The sequence below is a fragment of the Falco peregrinus genome, chromosome 4 (assembly GCF_023634155.1).
Source record: "Falco peregrinus isolate bFalPer1 chromosome 4, bFalPer1.pri, whole genome shotgun sequence".
NCBI lineage: Eukaryota > Metazoa > Chordata > Aves > Falconiformes > Falconidae > Falco > Falco peregrinus.
In genome coordinates, this window is record NC_073724.1 from 107485689 (window position 1) to 107503614 (window position 17926).

At 38.7% G+C, this 17926-nt stretch overlaps 1 protein-coding gene across 1 annotated transcript in view; it reads right to left on the minus strand.

The window, feature by feature from the left end:
- ARHGAP42 (Rho GTPase activating protein 42) overlaps window positions 1-17926 on the minus strand; it is a 162143-nt gene that overhangs the window by 101625 nt on the left and 42592 nt on the right. The window contains exon 3 of the mRNA XM_005230550.4: window positions 7918-7979. Within this exon, the coding sequence (XP_005230607.1) occupies window positions 7918-7979 (62 nt within the window). The remainder of the gene's footprint in view (window positions 1-7917; window positions 7980-17926) is intronic.

Sequence of the window (17926 nt, forward strand, 5' to 3'; positions counted from 1 at the left end):
CTGAACTCTACTTGAGCTACCTCCCAGTTTTTACATTGACAGTACATGAGACACAAAGCTGATTCAGATTTGGGACAGAAAGCTGGTTCTGAAAACCATTCTGTAGTTGAAATTTTCTGTAGCACAGGTTCTACAATCATTCCAGAGCTAAAACACAGTAGAAAACTATACACTGCTGCTGACTACATTGTCGCTCTTCTGCAATATTTCGAAGGCTAACAGGCAAAAGTCCCAACAAAATAGTATTACATATTCTAAAAATGAGAATTCATATTACATTATGTAAGTTAAGGACAAACCACATTTTTCTACAGAAGAGACAAATGAAAATCATAAGCAAAAATTATTCTATAAACTAAAATAAATGGAATAAATTAGCATCTTCCACAAAAACTGAAGATTCACCCAAATTAACCTTCTAGAAGGAAAAAATTCAAACATGTCCCAAAAAGAATAATTTGCACACACTATCAGTAAATTACTTTTCAAGCATCTTCTTAAGGTTGACAATATCTGAAAAATTCCCATTTCTTGCTACAGACTCCATAATGTTAGTCTAGACTGGAAAAAAATGTAGATGTCCACAACGTACATGCAACCATATCTTAGGCAAATCTCATCTCTATCAACAAAGTCTTTTCACAGCTTGGAATCTGAGACAAATTCCAGTGGACAAAAAGGAAGCAGAAAGACAGTGAGGCTGCAGATACTCTACTAAGCTCTCCAATGCTAGCGAGTAATCCAAGTCCAAAGACTTCCAGGAGCAATTTACAGTAAAAAGGGATGAAGCGGCAACCACCGATCTCTGCACTCTAAGGCACCACTGTCCTTAAATGTTGCAGATTTTGTTTTCTTCTAGCAAAGCAACTACCCTTTTGAGCTCTTAGAAGTAGGCATTTCCCCAAACCAGTCCTTTAGATCCCAAATTCCCTTGCCCAGAAGGCAAAAAGAGGACTAGGACATAATCTGCTGATGCATTGCCCTACTCTGCAGACCTTTCCTGTCCACTTGAAGGCATGAAAAAAAATTGTGCTGGTGGGAACATAGAGATTTGGCACTGATACCTCAACCCTGCGTACAGAATAAATTCTCTAGTGATATACTCAGTAACAGAAGAGCAAAGGATGAGGTGCTTTTTTCCTTTTGTCTTTTTCACTCATTTGTCATGGTATTTGCAAATGGCTCAGATCAGGAAGTGGAGCAGAAGAGTCTCTGATAAAAGGCAATGGGAGAACTGGGCAGCAAGCAGGGTCATAGTGAACAGAAATGTTTAGTTATATTTGAAGTAAGGCTTGAAATGTTTGTTCTGGTTAGTTCTTAGGGAGTAAAACTGACAACTGTATCAGAAAACAAAAAAAATTTAATTTCAAGGACAACTGTTAACCTGTTGCTGAGGACTAGTAGGTCTGATCTGCCAAATTTTTTAAAGGGTGGTGAGATATGTCATTGCAATTAATGAATCCCAGGCCTCTAAATAACATTAATCTAATTTATATGAAATAAAGTCCTCCTTGCAGACAGTCTCTTCTTGCCTTGAGCTTCCAAGTGTCTAGCCTTCCTTGTCGTCTCTCTGTATCTTTTCTAATCTACATGCTTTCTGACCAGAAATGAGTATAGCAAGCATTCAAAATGAAGGTTCACCAAAACAAGTTGTATGTAGTTATGTGATTTGTTTTCAAGAATTTTCCCAATAATTTCTAAAACTTGGTCAAAAAAAAAAAAAATAGAAAAGAACATAACCATTCAAGTCAGTATTTTCCTATCTTGCAGAATTCCGCTTACCAAAGATATGGATTTCTTCTGCAATTAATATCAAATATGTAGCCTACCACACCTGGGGTAGGAGGAAGAAAAGGGGAAGAAAATCATAAATGAATAAATAAATGTAAAAACAATTTTCATAACAAAATAAAATAAACCCGTGCTGATTTACTGCTCCTTGTTCTATAGAAAAGCTCAGTTACTTAGCAAATGGGTACTTCCAAATTATTAGTCTGATGCACAAATTCAGAAAGTCTTTCAAAGAACAACACAGCACATGTTACCTTAATTGCTCAATAGGATATTGTAAAGGTTACCTTAAGTGTAAGGAAAAAACCCCTACAACCCCTACCAAAACCAGCCTTGAGATGCTTTTTAATTAATTTAAAAGGGGAGGGGGGGACGGGCACCTGAAACACAAACAAACAAAAAAACCCCAAACAACAAACCAATCCTAATTGCAAATAGAAGAAATACTCTTATTTGTGGTGGTGTTCCTTCATTTGTAGTAATATGCTTTCAGACTCCTTGCAAGCAGGTTCCTACCAAAGAGATTAATTTTGATGCCAAAATTGCTATGAGAGCTGAAGAGCACCGAGAGCAGTTACCAAGTATATCAAAACACCATCATACATTATTTTTTGTCATTTTAAGAGAACTCATGTGAAACAGAATGTCAGGTGTATGCTTCGTAGTCTCAGTGTGCTGGTGTATGTGATTTTATTTCTCCCCTTGATAAAGAAAGTAATAAGGAGCACCTGCGGATAGAAGACTGCTTATTTTTCTGATGGAATCTGTAACCCACTTCACATTATAGGGAAAAGGTTAATTCTGCTCAACAACATGCTGTGTCCTTCAGTATCTGATTTTATGTACCATTCCGTGGATAGCTAGTTTTAACAGTACATTTATTTTTCTTCAAGTGCAGCTTTTGAAGCTGAATATTTTGATGCTCTCCCTGGAAGCAGATAGCATCAGACCCCTTGTGTGAGGGCAAATACAGAACCACAATGAGAACATCCAGTTAATAAAAAAAAAAAATCCACAACAATGGAATACCCTCTGAAGTATGAAGATTATGAGATACAGAGACAGATATTAGAAAAAAATCCTAATTCATTGAGCATAGTGCACAGCTATCCACTTCAGCATTTTTGTACTATCCCCTGAAGTACTTAATATTGGTCAAGAATTCAAAGTAACCATACACATCTCACTGATTCACAATGCCAGAAAGAAAATCTCTGGGACCATTCATCACTTGCCAGCAACGCATAAAAACTTGGGTAAATAAGAAGGAATGTAACAGTTAAAGAGACCTATTTCTGTTTGGGATTTAGTAAACTTCCAGAAATGATCAGGGAGTTACATTCAAGATAGCGTAACACTCAAGAACACATTCAATGCTTCAAATTGATAGGGCATCTCAAAGAAGAGGAAATCAGTAGCATGAACCAATTAATCTATTCTTATGTCAACACAGCATAATCCTATGAAAGGAAAAGGAATTAGTAATTTCTATCACTTCCAGTACATTTCTGCCTGTTATAAAGTTTACTAACATCATCAAATGAACAGGAAACATAAGCAATGCATGAATCTCTAAAATAAAGTAGCATATAATGTATTTAACAGAAACAATGTAAATTCAGCGAGAGTGGAAGGAAATTATTTTAATTAAGTTCCCTTGATATGGATCCAAATATTCACATGAAATTAAAATATAGCCTCTCTATTGTTCCCTAATAATCACTAGGAAATAGAGGTCATTATTTTACATTCCCTAGTGGCTTGTTGCTGAAGTCATTGGAAAAGCAGTGGGGATGAATCTGACTTTTAATCTTATTTATGTTACTTGTAAAACCCAAGAGTCAGAGCTGTTTGGTTGGTTGGGTTTTTTAATGCACTATTTTCCAGCATCATCATTAAATTAACACCACCACGAAATGGCAGATATCAAACATAAGGCTGCATATCATAAAAAAGGTGTCTTGCAAGTTACTTTTTCATTTATTTGCTTTTTAAGAGGAAATGTCTGCTGCATGACCTCCATTTTTTCTAAGCCTACTAGTCAATCTTTTAGCATCAGGAAATAAAAGACAAGGATAAAAGAAACTGACTTACAATAATCACCACATTATTACTGCTGCCAATAATAATGGCTGTGAAGCTTTAGACAACAGAATATTTATGATACAGTTTTATTTAAACTTCACTGTTTTTTTCCCAGTAATGTTGTTCTTAATACCTTGTTTCATTAGCTTCTAAAGAAAAAAAAAACCAAGTTCCTTTTGGTTCTTTATGCAAGAAGGCTTGCTAAGCACCTCTCAAACTATTTCTTTGGCTATTCAAAACAATTTATACACTCAATGTTCAAGCGCTCTTGACACTGTGTTCACCAAGAAAAAAACAAAAACATAACTTTACTTTTGAAGAATTTAATAGGCATCAGATGAGAAATAAATTGGTGATACAAATAAATACTTTCCATATTCAAATCTGATGCAGGCACTGATATGCATGCTCATAAATCAATAATATAAAATTCAAGGCAAGGAAACAAGCTCTGATAAGTAAAATGAACACCTGTCATTCCGTATTCCTTTACATCCAGCATTCACTGATACAATACTGTCTTTTACTGTCACATACATCAAGAATTAAAAGAAAGTTGTAAATGGTATGATGAAGTGTATCCATAAACAGTGTCAACATTGACTGTTTTTCTCAAGCCTTCTACACAATATCAAAAAGAACAAGTTGCTTCTTTTATTTTAAAAAATCCACTTTTGCAAGTTTTCTTTTTTTATACAGACGGAAATCAAATTCTTAAAGACCTGCATGCCCTGTCTTAAGCTTTCCCATCAGCTGAGAACTTTTTCTAAAATCATCACTAATCTGCAAATTGGCTGGCTTGAAGTGCTTTCAGCGAAGAAATCAAAGTGTATGCATAATGCTCCATACTTCCGCAGAAATAAGCAAAAAAAGCTTTGAAGATTTCACAGTTAAATCACAAGTTTGTCAGGCAGAAAACTCTTATTACTAGCAATCTGTTCAGCATATAGCATGGCACACTGATCCTCACAAGGACCTCTGCATTCTATGGTGGCATGCAGAAAACTACAGCAAGAGAACCAGAGAATAAAAACCAAGCACCTTTGCCAAAGGTGATTCTTTAATTATTATTGGAATAAACTATTAAAGTAATTCCACCAACAGACAGCTTTTTAAAACTTTTTAAAACCAGAGAAACTCCAAGTTTGCTGAATTTTCTTATTCAAATACCACTACCATGATAACTGTGTGCCCTTGATGCTCTCAGCACGAGCATTCAGTTTGAAAAACAAACAGAACGGGGTTATTTCAAACTCAGCAAAAAGATGATGCAAATGATACCCTATCAAAAGCAGCTTCTCCACACGTGAATACTACTAGCCACTTTCTTTACAGTGATTTGATGGCTGCATTCTACTAAATTTAGAGCAATTTGTAAAGTATTTTCCTGTGAGATTGAAATCTCACCCAAGTCTCTAACCCTGCAATGGCATCCAACAGCTCAGTGCTGGGCCGGGGCCGCGTGCCCAGGCGCTGGGGCCGGGGCCGGCCGGTGCGCGCCGCTGCGGGCAGCTCCCCCCGGCCGGCAGAGCCGCTGCCCCCCGGCTCCAGGCCGGGCCCGCCGCTGGCCGAGGCCGAGCCCCGCAGCCGCGGGGGCAGCGCCGCGGGGAGAAGGGGCTGAGAAGGGGAAAAACCCCCGCGGGGGGGAACAGCGGCGGCAGCGAGGGGGGCCGGGAGGGGCGAGCAGCAGCCCCGCAGCCCCCCGGGGCAGGGCCGGGCCGGGCCGGGCCGGAGGAGGCCGGGGGGGCTCCGGGCGCCGCAGCAGAGGCTCCCCGGCAGCCCGCGGGGAAGGGCAGGGCCGGGCAGGGCAGGGCAGCCCCCGGCGGGGCAGGCTGTGCCCCTCAGCCCACGGAGCCCGCGGGGGAGCAGCTCCCCCCGCAGCCCGGGGCAGGGGGTGCCCGCGGGGGGCTGTGACCCGCGGGGGCCGCGCTGGAGCCGGCTCCGGGCAGGGCCCGTGGCCCCGCGGGGAGGAGCCCGGGCCGGGGCCGGGCTGCGGGCAGGGCCGGTGCCCCCGGGGGGGCTGGAGCCGGCTGGGCCTGAGGGGCTGCGCCCTCTGGAAGGGCACCAGGGCTGGAGCAGGGGCAGAGTGTGAGGAGCCTCCCCGCGAGGAGAAAGGAGCGGCAGGGACTGACCGCAGCCCCATTCCCCATCCCCTGCTCCACTGGGGGCTAAGAGGACAGAAGAATCATGAGCAAAGTTGAGCCTGGGAAGAAGGAAGGGGGAGGGGAAAGATGTTTTTAAGATTTGGTTTTATTTCTCATTATCCTACTCTGTTTTGATTCGTAACAAATTAAGCTGATTTCCCCATGTCCAGACTGTTTTGCCCGTGACGGTGCTGAACAATCTCCCTGCCCTTACCTCGACCCATGAGCCCTTCATTTTATTTCCTCTCCCCATGCGGGGCTGGGGAAGGGAACAAACGGTACAGCAGCTTCGGCGGGCAGCTGGCCTGCAGCCAGGGTCAGCCCACCACACTCAGCCATACAACCCATGCATTCCCACTGAAGTCATACTGAAACAGAACAGCAAGTATCTCTCTAGCTGACTGGTCTTTTTTCATCACTTAATTAATGCTTCCTTCCCCTATTTACTCTGAAGGCCGTCCTACAAGATACAAAGTAAAACGTTATATGGGAAGATCAAATTCAAAACCATAGAGAGGTCAGAAACTTCTACAAGTGAAAAAAAGGATTGTCTCCTCTGAGGGTTAAAAAAAAAAAAAAAAAAAAGGGAAATTATATATACATATTATGAAAGACTTACCAGTTTGAAAAATAAAACCTTCACCCATTCATTGCTTTTTCTAAAATTAGCTCACAATAAACTTTACACTAAACTGGAAAGTTATTAATATGCAACATTGTTTAACTAAATAATTAGTAAGTGTTCTGGTAAACATCTTTTAAGGTGTTAAGTACCAAGCAGTCACCTCACTCTTCCATCTACCCAGGAAAAAGTACTGAGCACGAAGCAAATATTTTGCACTTTTGTAGGTTTAGGTGATATTAACTATGGAACTGCACCACATGAGTGCTTATGATTTTGCCACTTTAAAATATTTTAACATAAACAGAAATAGCGGGAGACCAATTCTATGGTCATTCACTCCCAGGAATAACAGAACCCTATGTAAACCTCCTCCTGGATTAATAAAATTCTTCCAATCTGAATCAGAAAATCCTTTTCTTCACCTCCCTAAGTACTCAAAAGAGGAAGGAAAACCAGGACCAACATAGTCATTGGATAGATATGAGTTAGTTAAACTTTCACAGTATTTTAAAAAAACCCTACTGAGGTTAATCCTTGCCTCATTTCTTTATTCATGACCGACTTCCAAGGAAGCAAAAAAAGTAGTTTCACTGCTTATGTGGAATTTTTTTTAAAAAAATACCTGTACAAGAATACACTTCAAACTCCTTTAACCAAGTTACATCTGAATAGAAATACAAATGAAAGCATACTGTGTATCTGTCAGTATGGAACCAAAGGGAATAAGAATACCATAACAAAGGACAAACCTGACAAGTCTGAACTATAATATTCTGCAAGAGTTTCTTAGAGGTGATGAATTTGGTTTCTCTTCTTACAACTTATTTATCATATTCTTCGATTACTGGTATACATTCACTGGACAACAGTCAAAAAGTACTTCATTATATATAAATACCAATATACATTTCCACTATAAGCTATTTGTTTACAGTTTACTGCTTTACCTTGTGACTAATAAGAGAAGATGGGGGAAAGGAAAGCAGCATTCAAATGTTAATTTGGGGTGGGGAGCAGGGAGGGAGGAACTTGTGATAGAACAGTTTTTAAATCAATGCAAAAGTATTTGGCTGGACACTCCATTAAAAAGTGTTGCAGTCTGTACTAGCACATTTCTGCTTTTGCAGAATCTCAAGTGATTCTTATGAAATACTTAATATCTACCACACAAATAAGAAAAATAAAAACAGCACTTCAGGAGGAATAGTAGAAAAGTGTACTATTATATACAAAAAGAGGCCCATTGTAACATATTATTGCCAGCAAACTTACCAGTCGTCTCCTCTCCTCTTCAACAGCAATCAGGAGCCGAGCAAACTCTTTCAGTGACTGGGCTGAAAAGAAAACAAAGAAAAAGAACATCTTAGTGAAAATGACATTTTAAGACCAGATGAGTCCACTACTTGGATTGAAGCTGTATTTGTAAGACTCTATTCTTATATGGTACTTCACTGAAATCAGTAGTCATTAAATGAGGCACAGACTGAAGCAAGCAGCAGGTCAAGAGCAGGTAAAAAAAACAAAGGAGAAGAACCTCAGTCTTAAGACTCATATCACAAATATTTAAATGGAATATAGCAAACTGATTTTCCTGAAATATGCAAGGATCAGTCTCAAAACAAGGAATTCTACAGTCATCCACAAAATTTACATTAGCACAATAGGAGCAGAAAGACACTGCAAAGAAAAAAACCATTTAATTTCTCCTATTAAAGTGCAACAATAAATATTTGCAAGAACTATGAAAAATATTCAGGTAAAAATTTGAAAGTCATCATTTTAGAAGAAACTGTTACTTATGCCAATAGTTTAGGTTTAGCAGCTCTTTGGCTTTATGTTTTACAGCTACAAGCTCTCAGGTGACAAGAACCGATGATTGATTTATAAGCCAAGCTTTGAATTCTGTTAAAACTGTGAGAGAGTCTTTGCTTAACGCTGCCTTCAAATATAAGTGAAAGGGCTATAGCAGACATCAACAGAAACATAATAAAAGTATTAACCCATAAAAGAGGGCAAGAAAGGGAAAACATTCCAAAAACGCTTAAGGTTTCATTCTCATGTAAGGAAATGGTGCCAATCTCTCTAGAAAAGTCTGTCTTTCCATTTATATTACTTTCTGAAGGGCATATGGGTTATTCAGAATTCAGCATCACAGTTCCACAGACAAAATGCAAGAGAAGAATAATGTGAAGAGAACTAAATAGCTCTTTTTACTTTCTCCTGATGCATCTGGCAGTAATTGCTGCCAATGACAGGATGCTGAATTTCGTGGTTTAAAGCACTGATCTCAGAAAGCAGATTCATAAATCCTACAGCTTCTCAAAACAATCTTGAGGCAATCTAAATCATCTTTGAAAGAGAAAAAAAATGGAAACAAAACTTAAAGAATTTCTCAAAAGAACAGGCTTGAAAAAGTCTTCACAGTTCACTGACATACACTGCTGAGGGTATGCTAACAGAACTTTTGTCGTCTTCTCTGTTTTTCCATCTTCTCAAGTGTTTTTACAAAATATGTCAGTCTCCAATAATACAGCTTCATCCCCTCTAAAATGCCCTGAAAATTTTAAGGAAATAAGCACATTTTTTAGAGGATCTGCTATGTTCCAATACCTTCCAAGAGGGAACCAGTACCCAGCTTAACTGTCTTGTCAGCATTCACAAATTGCTCCTTAGTTTTTGGACCATACTGAAATAATTTTTATCCTTTATCCCACGTGGACCTTGCAGAAGTCATCCTTGTATTCTTCTTGTGCTCTTAACTTTTACAGCTGAAGAACACTTCGCTGTTTGTTCCAATTTCTTCTGCAAGACCTTACATAGCCTATTCTTTGCAACTATACTGCTATACCTGCATACCTTGACCTCCAAGTAATTCTTTGCTGACAAATTCTTTTTTCCCTGTTATTAGTCATGAGCTCTTTGTTTAGTCCAAGTACACCTGGTAAGCCCAATGTCCATCCAGATGGGTCTTGAGCCTTCTCCTTTAATATTTTTCCCTGAGAACACAAACACTAGAACATTTTGCCACCTTTTCAGTAAAAGAAATTCTAGGCCTCCTGCACAAAGTTCTGAACTCTGTGACTCAGGCCGACCAGCTGTGTCTTTCAGTTACTGACTTTCAGTTACTTACCAGGTCAGCCTTTATCACAGTTACATCTTGATATCAAAAATTTAGTTTGCTATCCACTGAATTAACTCAGTCTCTTAGAGTTACTTCATAATGGCCCATCTGTCAAAACCAGATAAAGAAATAGATGATGAACTGACTGGTTAAGTTACCTGATAAAAAGTCTGTTGAGTGGTAGGCACATTCAATGTACCCATTACAAAACCCTAAAAACTAAATAAACCATGAGCCAAACATACATGGCCAAACTATTTCTTATTTTCACACTGATATCCCTGAAAACTTCACAAGAAACTCTCCTTGCCTGTAGAAAACGGGACAGAACCAGTTCATCTCTTGCACATATGGCAGTGTGATCCTTTACCCACCATTAAAAAAATATATTAATATTTTCAAATAAACTAAATAAACATACTGCTTGAATTTTATTACCTATTCAGGGAATTAGGATGCACTTCAGAAAAGCATCTGACTTTCTAGTAAAGCCAGCAAACGAAATTGTTTCCAGATTATTTCAGTGAAATTGGTCATTTTTAACCGCAAGATGATGTGTTACTGCAGTCACACGTTAAAACTCCATTCCCCCTCCTTTTTTCACTTTTATACTGTGGAGTCACTCACAATGACAGAGCTATTTCAAAAATAAATGACCACACCAAGCACTATATCTGTCAGCAGATCCAGAACCTACTGAAACTTAAGTTTTCCATACCCACATCAAGCCTTACGGTACTCTTCACTTAAGTTTTTGAACACATCATTAAAACCATCTTTAATAAAACAAAGGTTCATGAAAAAAGTTTTCTTCATCATATGCAATGAGGAAGTTAACAGTTTACACCTTCCATCAGCCAAGCACAAATACTGCCAGTTCCCAGCCCAAAATATGGACAGGTTTTTATCTAAATCAAATAGAAAGGGTGGGGGACAGGCAAGTAAAAGCAATAGAGTTGTGAAGAAAAAAAAAAAAATCCTCTCTGGTAGGCAACACTCAGCATTTTAGGAGGGAAAATACGGTAAAAGGAAGAACAGCAGGAAGCAGAAGCTGGGCACAAGGATGACTGGAAGATGTGAGAAGGAGGAAAAAAAAAAAAAAAACCAAACAACCAAACACACCTACCCAGTAAGAGAAGGTTTTGATTCATCTTCCTAATTTCAAGGCAGAACCAGAGGGCTTTTAGTTTCAAAGTCAAAACTTTCGCTTAGAAATTAAGTAAAACCAGGACAGACTGAGAAGAAACTATAAAAATATGTTCTGTAAATATGCAAATCAAGATTTTCCTCAATCTTTAGCACTTATAAAACGTCACCTATACAGTGTCTCAGCTAAAGACTCAAGCTGTCTTCATTTCTTCCCCATTGCCTCACCTTTGTGGCGGGATTAGAAAGGTCAAAGTTTCACTAAGAACACAGAACCTATACCCTTCAGCAGTACTAAGACAAACCATTCCCCTGATCCTAGAGACACTTTTGTTGCAGACACCTTTGTATCAATAGCGATGGCACCTCCGCTGTTCATTGTCCAACACCTGCACCCACCCTTTTTGTGCCAGTCAATGCCCACGAAGCCACAGACTGTCCTTTCCCAGCTCAAGGAGGTACACGGGGAGAACAAGTGCATCATGTAATGCAGACCGTAACGAAGGATGCATGCATGCCCAGTACACCAACAGAGCACAGCAACACGGATGCCTCTGGTGACCCCGCTGGTTCTTCTGCCCTTGCAATGGCACCGCATAACGTCAAAAGAGGCTTTACCACCATCAGCTCTCCTACAATACCACTGAGTACTTCTGAATATTTCATGTCATTACACCCTTCTCCCCATACAACCCTCACTCAGTCTGACCTCATTAAAAGCCAGGGTCTGTCCCCAGAGAACTTCATCTGTGCTGGAACCTGCAGCGGGAGGTGTTAAAGGGAAGGCAAGATAGCCATTGCTCCCCTTTTCCCACTGTAAGTTTTTCCCTGCTCCTCCCCTCCTTTCCCACAGCCCCCCTCTGGCTGCAGGCAGGTGACAGCCCCCCCTCACTCGGGCGCTGGGCTGAGCAGAGGGAGGGATACAGAGCCATGAGCTCCCAGGACGGGACAGGACGGGACAGCTTGCCCCGACACCTCTGGAGAGCACAGCAGGGGTGCCAGTCCCCTCCACAACGCAGCCCCCTCTCAGGACTTCAGCACAAACCCAAGGCACAGGGTACACACACCTAATTCAAGATTCACCATTCTCAACAGGAAACAAGTATTTCAACAATAACAATATGAGATGCTTTTGCACAGTTAAAACCCAGAAGATTTAAAAATCAGAACCTTTTGAGTCAGAGACAGGCTGCTGCTGTCTGCCAGGAAGCCCAGGATTTATGCACAGGCGTCACAATCTTTTCTTACTAATGCTGCAATAGTTTAGGTTTTCTTTCCTCCCCTTCTTTTTAATCAGAACAGACACAGAAGAATTACAGCAAACTTTTGTAAATACAAAAGGGGGGTGGGGGGAGGATGAGTCAAGGATTTTACAAGAGGAAATGTCAAGGGAATGTGCTGATAAGAAATAAAATCTGAAAACATACTGGTAATATAAAATACAATATGTAACCTAACGTTAAATATGAAGGTATTTTTAATTATTTTCAAAAAGCATTATTGTTATTGGTGGGCCATTTTAAGTAAACCAAAGTGCTGCGTTAATACTTTATTCTAAGTCATTAGTAGATACTAGCTTACAAAATCCAAATAGTTTTACTGTCTGGTTTTTATTTAAAGGCTGTTCAAAGGACTTGTAAGATACACTTGGCATCATGATGGAAATTATGCCTGTGAAAAGCTACACCCAACATGTAAAAACAATCGTATATGTACCCGGCTGTATGCTTGTGGTCACATTCATCACAATTAAAACAGATCACCAGCTGTTTTTTCTGGAGTGCTCCCAACCCAGCAATAATTTGCTGCAAAACTTCCCTTGTTCAGGAGAAATAGCTCCCATTACTTTATATAAAAAAAAAAAAAAAACCAACCAAAACACCCTCTTTATACTGAAATGAAAAGTTTTTCAATTAATTTGCTTCATAAGGAAGCAAACTAACTGTGCCAACATCTTAAATCTTAATGGTGTAGATGAACAATGTCTTTTTTTTTTTTTTTCCAAAACATGCATGTGTTCAATTTGGGTTTTTATCCTTATCGTTTCAAAAATATGGTACAGCTCCACAAACAACTATACTCACACAATCAAAAGAGAACTGAAGTTTAATGTAGGACTAAGTGAATGAGGAAGAAATGAGAAAGGATAAAAAATTATTTATCTGAATTTCTAGAATGCATTATTACAAATAGGCCTCATTTATGCTCTAGGTAGAATTCTGGTTTACTGCATTAAAATCAGCCCTGTGGTTCATAGGGGGAAAAACCATGTACTTAACCTTTATGAAGTTTTTGTTAGAGACGTGTGTAGACAATGTATCACCTTAAAACAGCATGCCTATGGACACTATTGAAGCTACTCTATCAAAAATTAGCTTAATACTGAAGAGTAGTGTTACAGTGCACTACTAGATGTTACAATAGGTATGAGGCCATCTATATTTAACGGAAAAAGGAAAGCAATGTGTATGAAACCAAGAAGTAGTTTTGTATGACTGATGCTAAATTTAAAGACATAAAGCCAAGTTTGGAAGGGTATGTTCAGCCTGAGATAGGATGGAAAGTTACTGTAGAAGACAATAAAAATTACATTTTTTTCTGTGAAATGGCCTGTTGGTTTAACTTTTACTTACAGACACAGTCTTAAACAATGCATAGGCAATTTTCAAATACTCTGAAGTACATCAAACAACATTCTATAATATTCTAAGCAGATATCACCACTATCTTCAGATACGTGAATGCCAGCATGGCAAAAATACGCATACAGAAATACATCATTTATTCTTGCAAGATCTTGCTGCATAGGAGGCAAAAATGTGCAAGCCTGACACAGATTTCCTCATATCTTCCTGATCTGACTGGGGAAATGCCAGGACTGTGCTGTACATTGCTCCTTACACACTTTGGCAGGAAGGTCAGTCCAGTACATCCTCTCCACAACTGTTCATGTCTAGCACAGGCATCTTATAGCAGGCTCTGAATTCATGCTTGAGCATGAACTTCAAGTAAAGCCTCCAAGGGAGTTTTTCCCAGGAAGTAATACGTTACTAAATCAGAATTCAAGATGGGCCTAAGACCCATAAGGAAATTTCCTTAAGGAAATTTTCATAAGGAAACACTTGTTTCGTAGAGTTCAGCAACAAAGCAAAATAAACTTAAGATCCATGAGTGCTGGGAGAAGAAATTTTCTTTTCCAATTCTAAAATGAAAGTAAACATATTATTAAATAGTTACTAATGCACAGACATATTTCCAGAGATTGTAATGACTAGCATTATTTGCTACCACAAATGCCATTTCAAGCAGTTGGTTTTTTTTTAAAAAAAAAAAAAAACAACACATCAAATAAATTTTCCATACTTCTTTCTGCGGCTTTAAGCCATATTGAAAAAGTACAAGGCAGGGGATGGGGGACGAAAGTATCACAAAAGGAACAACAAATGGTTTCCTGATCAGAGAGAAAAATCACAAATTTGAGATTAACACTGACCGACTGCCACAAGTATCTGGAATAAAGAGACAATAATCTGATTTCTCAGTACTTTCTACCTAACAAGAACTGGCGATGTCAGAAAAAAAGCCACATAGGATCTCTAGTGTGTATCTGCAGGTAACTAAACTGGATGTCTCAAAGCATGACCGCTATGGCAAGTTTTCAACAAGCCAAAATGTAAAACCAAAGGAGGACAGTCTTGAAATAGGGCTCTCAAAGCCTCTGATACTCTTTGTCTTTCAAGATGTTTGCTATGAATTTAAATATAGCCCTATTTATACAGCACAGATTTTCTTTACCGCTGTCACAACCTGGACTGATTTGTTAACAATTCTTTTTCTTCCTTTTTTTCTACTGAATAAAGTCCATAAAACATTAAAAGTGTACAGTTATCTACAGCTTTAAATGGAATTGCAGTTTAGCCCAAATGCAACAAGCTGCAGGATCAACACCTTAGCATGCAAATTGAAATAATTCGTGCAATTTATAAATATTTCATAACCAAGATTTGACCGGGCTGAGCACCAGTGGAATAAAATTAAGAAAACAGTAGTGCAAGGCAACAATTCCTACAGAAAACAGTATTTCATTTTTCTTAACCAGATTTTCAGAAAAGCTGTATTTGGACAAATACATGTCTACTAAATTTTCCCAGTTATTGCTCAGATTTTAATTTTTCATTGGCTGCTGCTATTTTCCCTGCTACTGGTACCCTAGGTCCACTTCCCTCAGTTTCCAAGTGGAAACATTTTTGGAGAAACTTCAGTTTGGGAGTCTGAGCTCAGCACCATAAGTAATATTTACTGGGAAAGCAGAAAAGAAGACAAAAGAAGGGGACAGGAGTGCAGGATTTGAAACCACTGTTTTTCTTACCAATTTCATTCTCTTCTGCGTTTCATTCCCAAGATATTAGAGGAAAAACAGCAACTGCCTTCTGTTGTTTAGGTTTAAGGTAATATTGCTTTGGCATTTATGTAAATACCAGTTTGTAAACTGACAGCATGTCAGATGTGCTTTAACTTTAAACTGAGTATTGGTGTCAAAAGACAAATGATGTTAGAAGATTCCATTGTGGAAAAAGTTAAAATAACAAGATAACAGTTCATTCCTTCATGGGGTTTCAGTCTCGTTTAAACTTGGAATATTAACATTGGATCAGCTGCCTTATCCTGCATTTGGTTCCTCTTACTTCTCTAATCTGGGTAACAGATTTTATGGATCCATAATAAGGACCTCATGCATTCCTTTAGTCTGTGTTTACATTTACCACAACCTCCATCAGAACCAGAAAAAAAAAGAAAAAGCTATTTGTACCTTCCTATAATACAATGAAATGTTCTTCTGATAGTAAAAGACACGGGCTGAAGCAAAGATTCAAACGTACAAGTTTTCAAATTACACGGAAATACCCCAACAGACATTCTCAAATTGACAGCAAACTCTGCCAGCAGACAGTGGTTTAAATTCACAGGCCCAATAACCACCAATTTCCTTAAAGACTTCCATCATGAGAAGGTACACGAAGGTAGAGGCAACTCTGTCTGGTCTGTACTGCTTCTGTGACAGAATCAAGACATACCTGAGCAGACAAAGTGAAGCAATTTAGGACTCAATAAATGAACATTCTTACTATTTGCTCCATGATTAATCTGGTAAGTAAACTCTGCAAGGGCTTAATCCATGATGTTTTACCAATTATTACCATGATCTTTCAGATTTTGAAGCAATTTCTACCTAATCCAGACTCTGAACTTTCAACTCTGATGAACTAAAAAATAAATCCCCCCCCAAAAAAAATCCACCCAATTTCAAGGATAGTTTATCCTGACTTAACACAGACATGCCCATAAGAAAAACAAATATTAACTATTGCTGTAAGACTTAGATCCTCCCAGGGAGCACAAGTTACAGTGGTAATTATTTTTTTTCCTGTGGCAATTCCTGCCTTGAACTGTGAGGCAAGATATTCTGCCATTTTTTTCCAATTCTTGAAAATCAATGTGATACCTTACAAAAATAAATCCAAATCTGCCAAACAAATGCATTATACATCCATCAGGAGGGAAAAGTATGATAAAAGACAAAGAGACACAGAGTTGGAAAATGCCTGGTTTAAAACTTTTGCAAATAAATTACACAAATGAGGAAGCAAGAAAAATGACAAAATTATAAATTCGGGCATAAAAGTCTTGTTTCAAGAATCATATTCTCCTAATATGATCACATCTTGCACTATATACTGGCCAGCAGAGAACTTTATCAGAGCACAGCTACTGAAATCCATGTAACTAAATGTAAACAAAACACAAGGCTTTTTTCTACTTCATTTGAGTTAAAGCACTGTAAACTCAGAGTAAATACAATGGTATTTTGTCCTCTACATCATAATTTGGAGTTTATTGGCTCTTTGAAGTATTAGCACAGGAGATAGTAATATGTGCTTCAAATTCCGCAAGTCGACAAAACTAGCAATGCAACTATGACATATTCAGAAACGGTCTCCCACTTCACCTCCCCTGGTTTATGGCATTCAATCCCTGTATGTTTTTTTAGGGAGTGTTCCCCATGAACAGATGTTTAAAAGGCCTTCTCTTGCTGGCCATATACCAAGCACAAGCATTTCCCCTGACCAGTCTTCTGGGTTTTGTCATACTATAAAGGCAAGACAAACCAGCAGAAGAGGCCAGCAAGTTCCACTGGAACAATGGAACCTCCCGCCTGACCACAGTAAACCTGTACCTCAAAGTGCAGACTTAATATGCGAACCATGTAACACAACAAAACAAGACCTAAGCTTCATCAAAGCCCAAAGCTTTGCAAGATGTGTTTGCAAGTACACTGTAATACGTACATACCATATTAGGCAACTGGAATTTTAACTCAAGGATTTTCATCTTGCACAACTTAAAGAGCAAATATAGCAAGGTATTTTATGAAGGTTTTCTTCTAAACATACGTGAAACATAAAACGTAAGGCCACTATTAGAAGTAAAAATCCTTTTCCCCATTACAGAGCTATATTGAAACAGACTTTTGTCAGTGTAACTATCTAAATCCAGGCACAAACAGTATCATACACAAAACCTCTTTGCTCTAAAAAGCAGCTATTGTGTCACAAATACTTAAGCAAACATAAGCCTTGTACAAAGCTTAAACAAATACTTTCAAGTACACTTTCCACTCCACTCCTTTTCAACAAAAGTCTACAAAAAAAGCAACATGTTTATACACAAACTAAGAAGACTTGCAAGAAAGTCAGGTTATCTAGAATTTCCAGATCCACTGTTAGCTCCTCAGACACAATACTCAGAGAGATAACCTTAAGACATGCAACGTTACACCATTTAAATAAAACCAATTACTTGACAACTTATCAGTAAATTGCCATGCCCTACTTATGCAGAAACTCACAAAGCAAATACAAGTAGAAAATTCAAAACGGATCAAACAAAGGCAAAACATTCTCTAGAGTACTGAAAGATTTTTAAAATTTATAATGGCTGTCTATCCCACAGCAC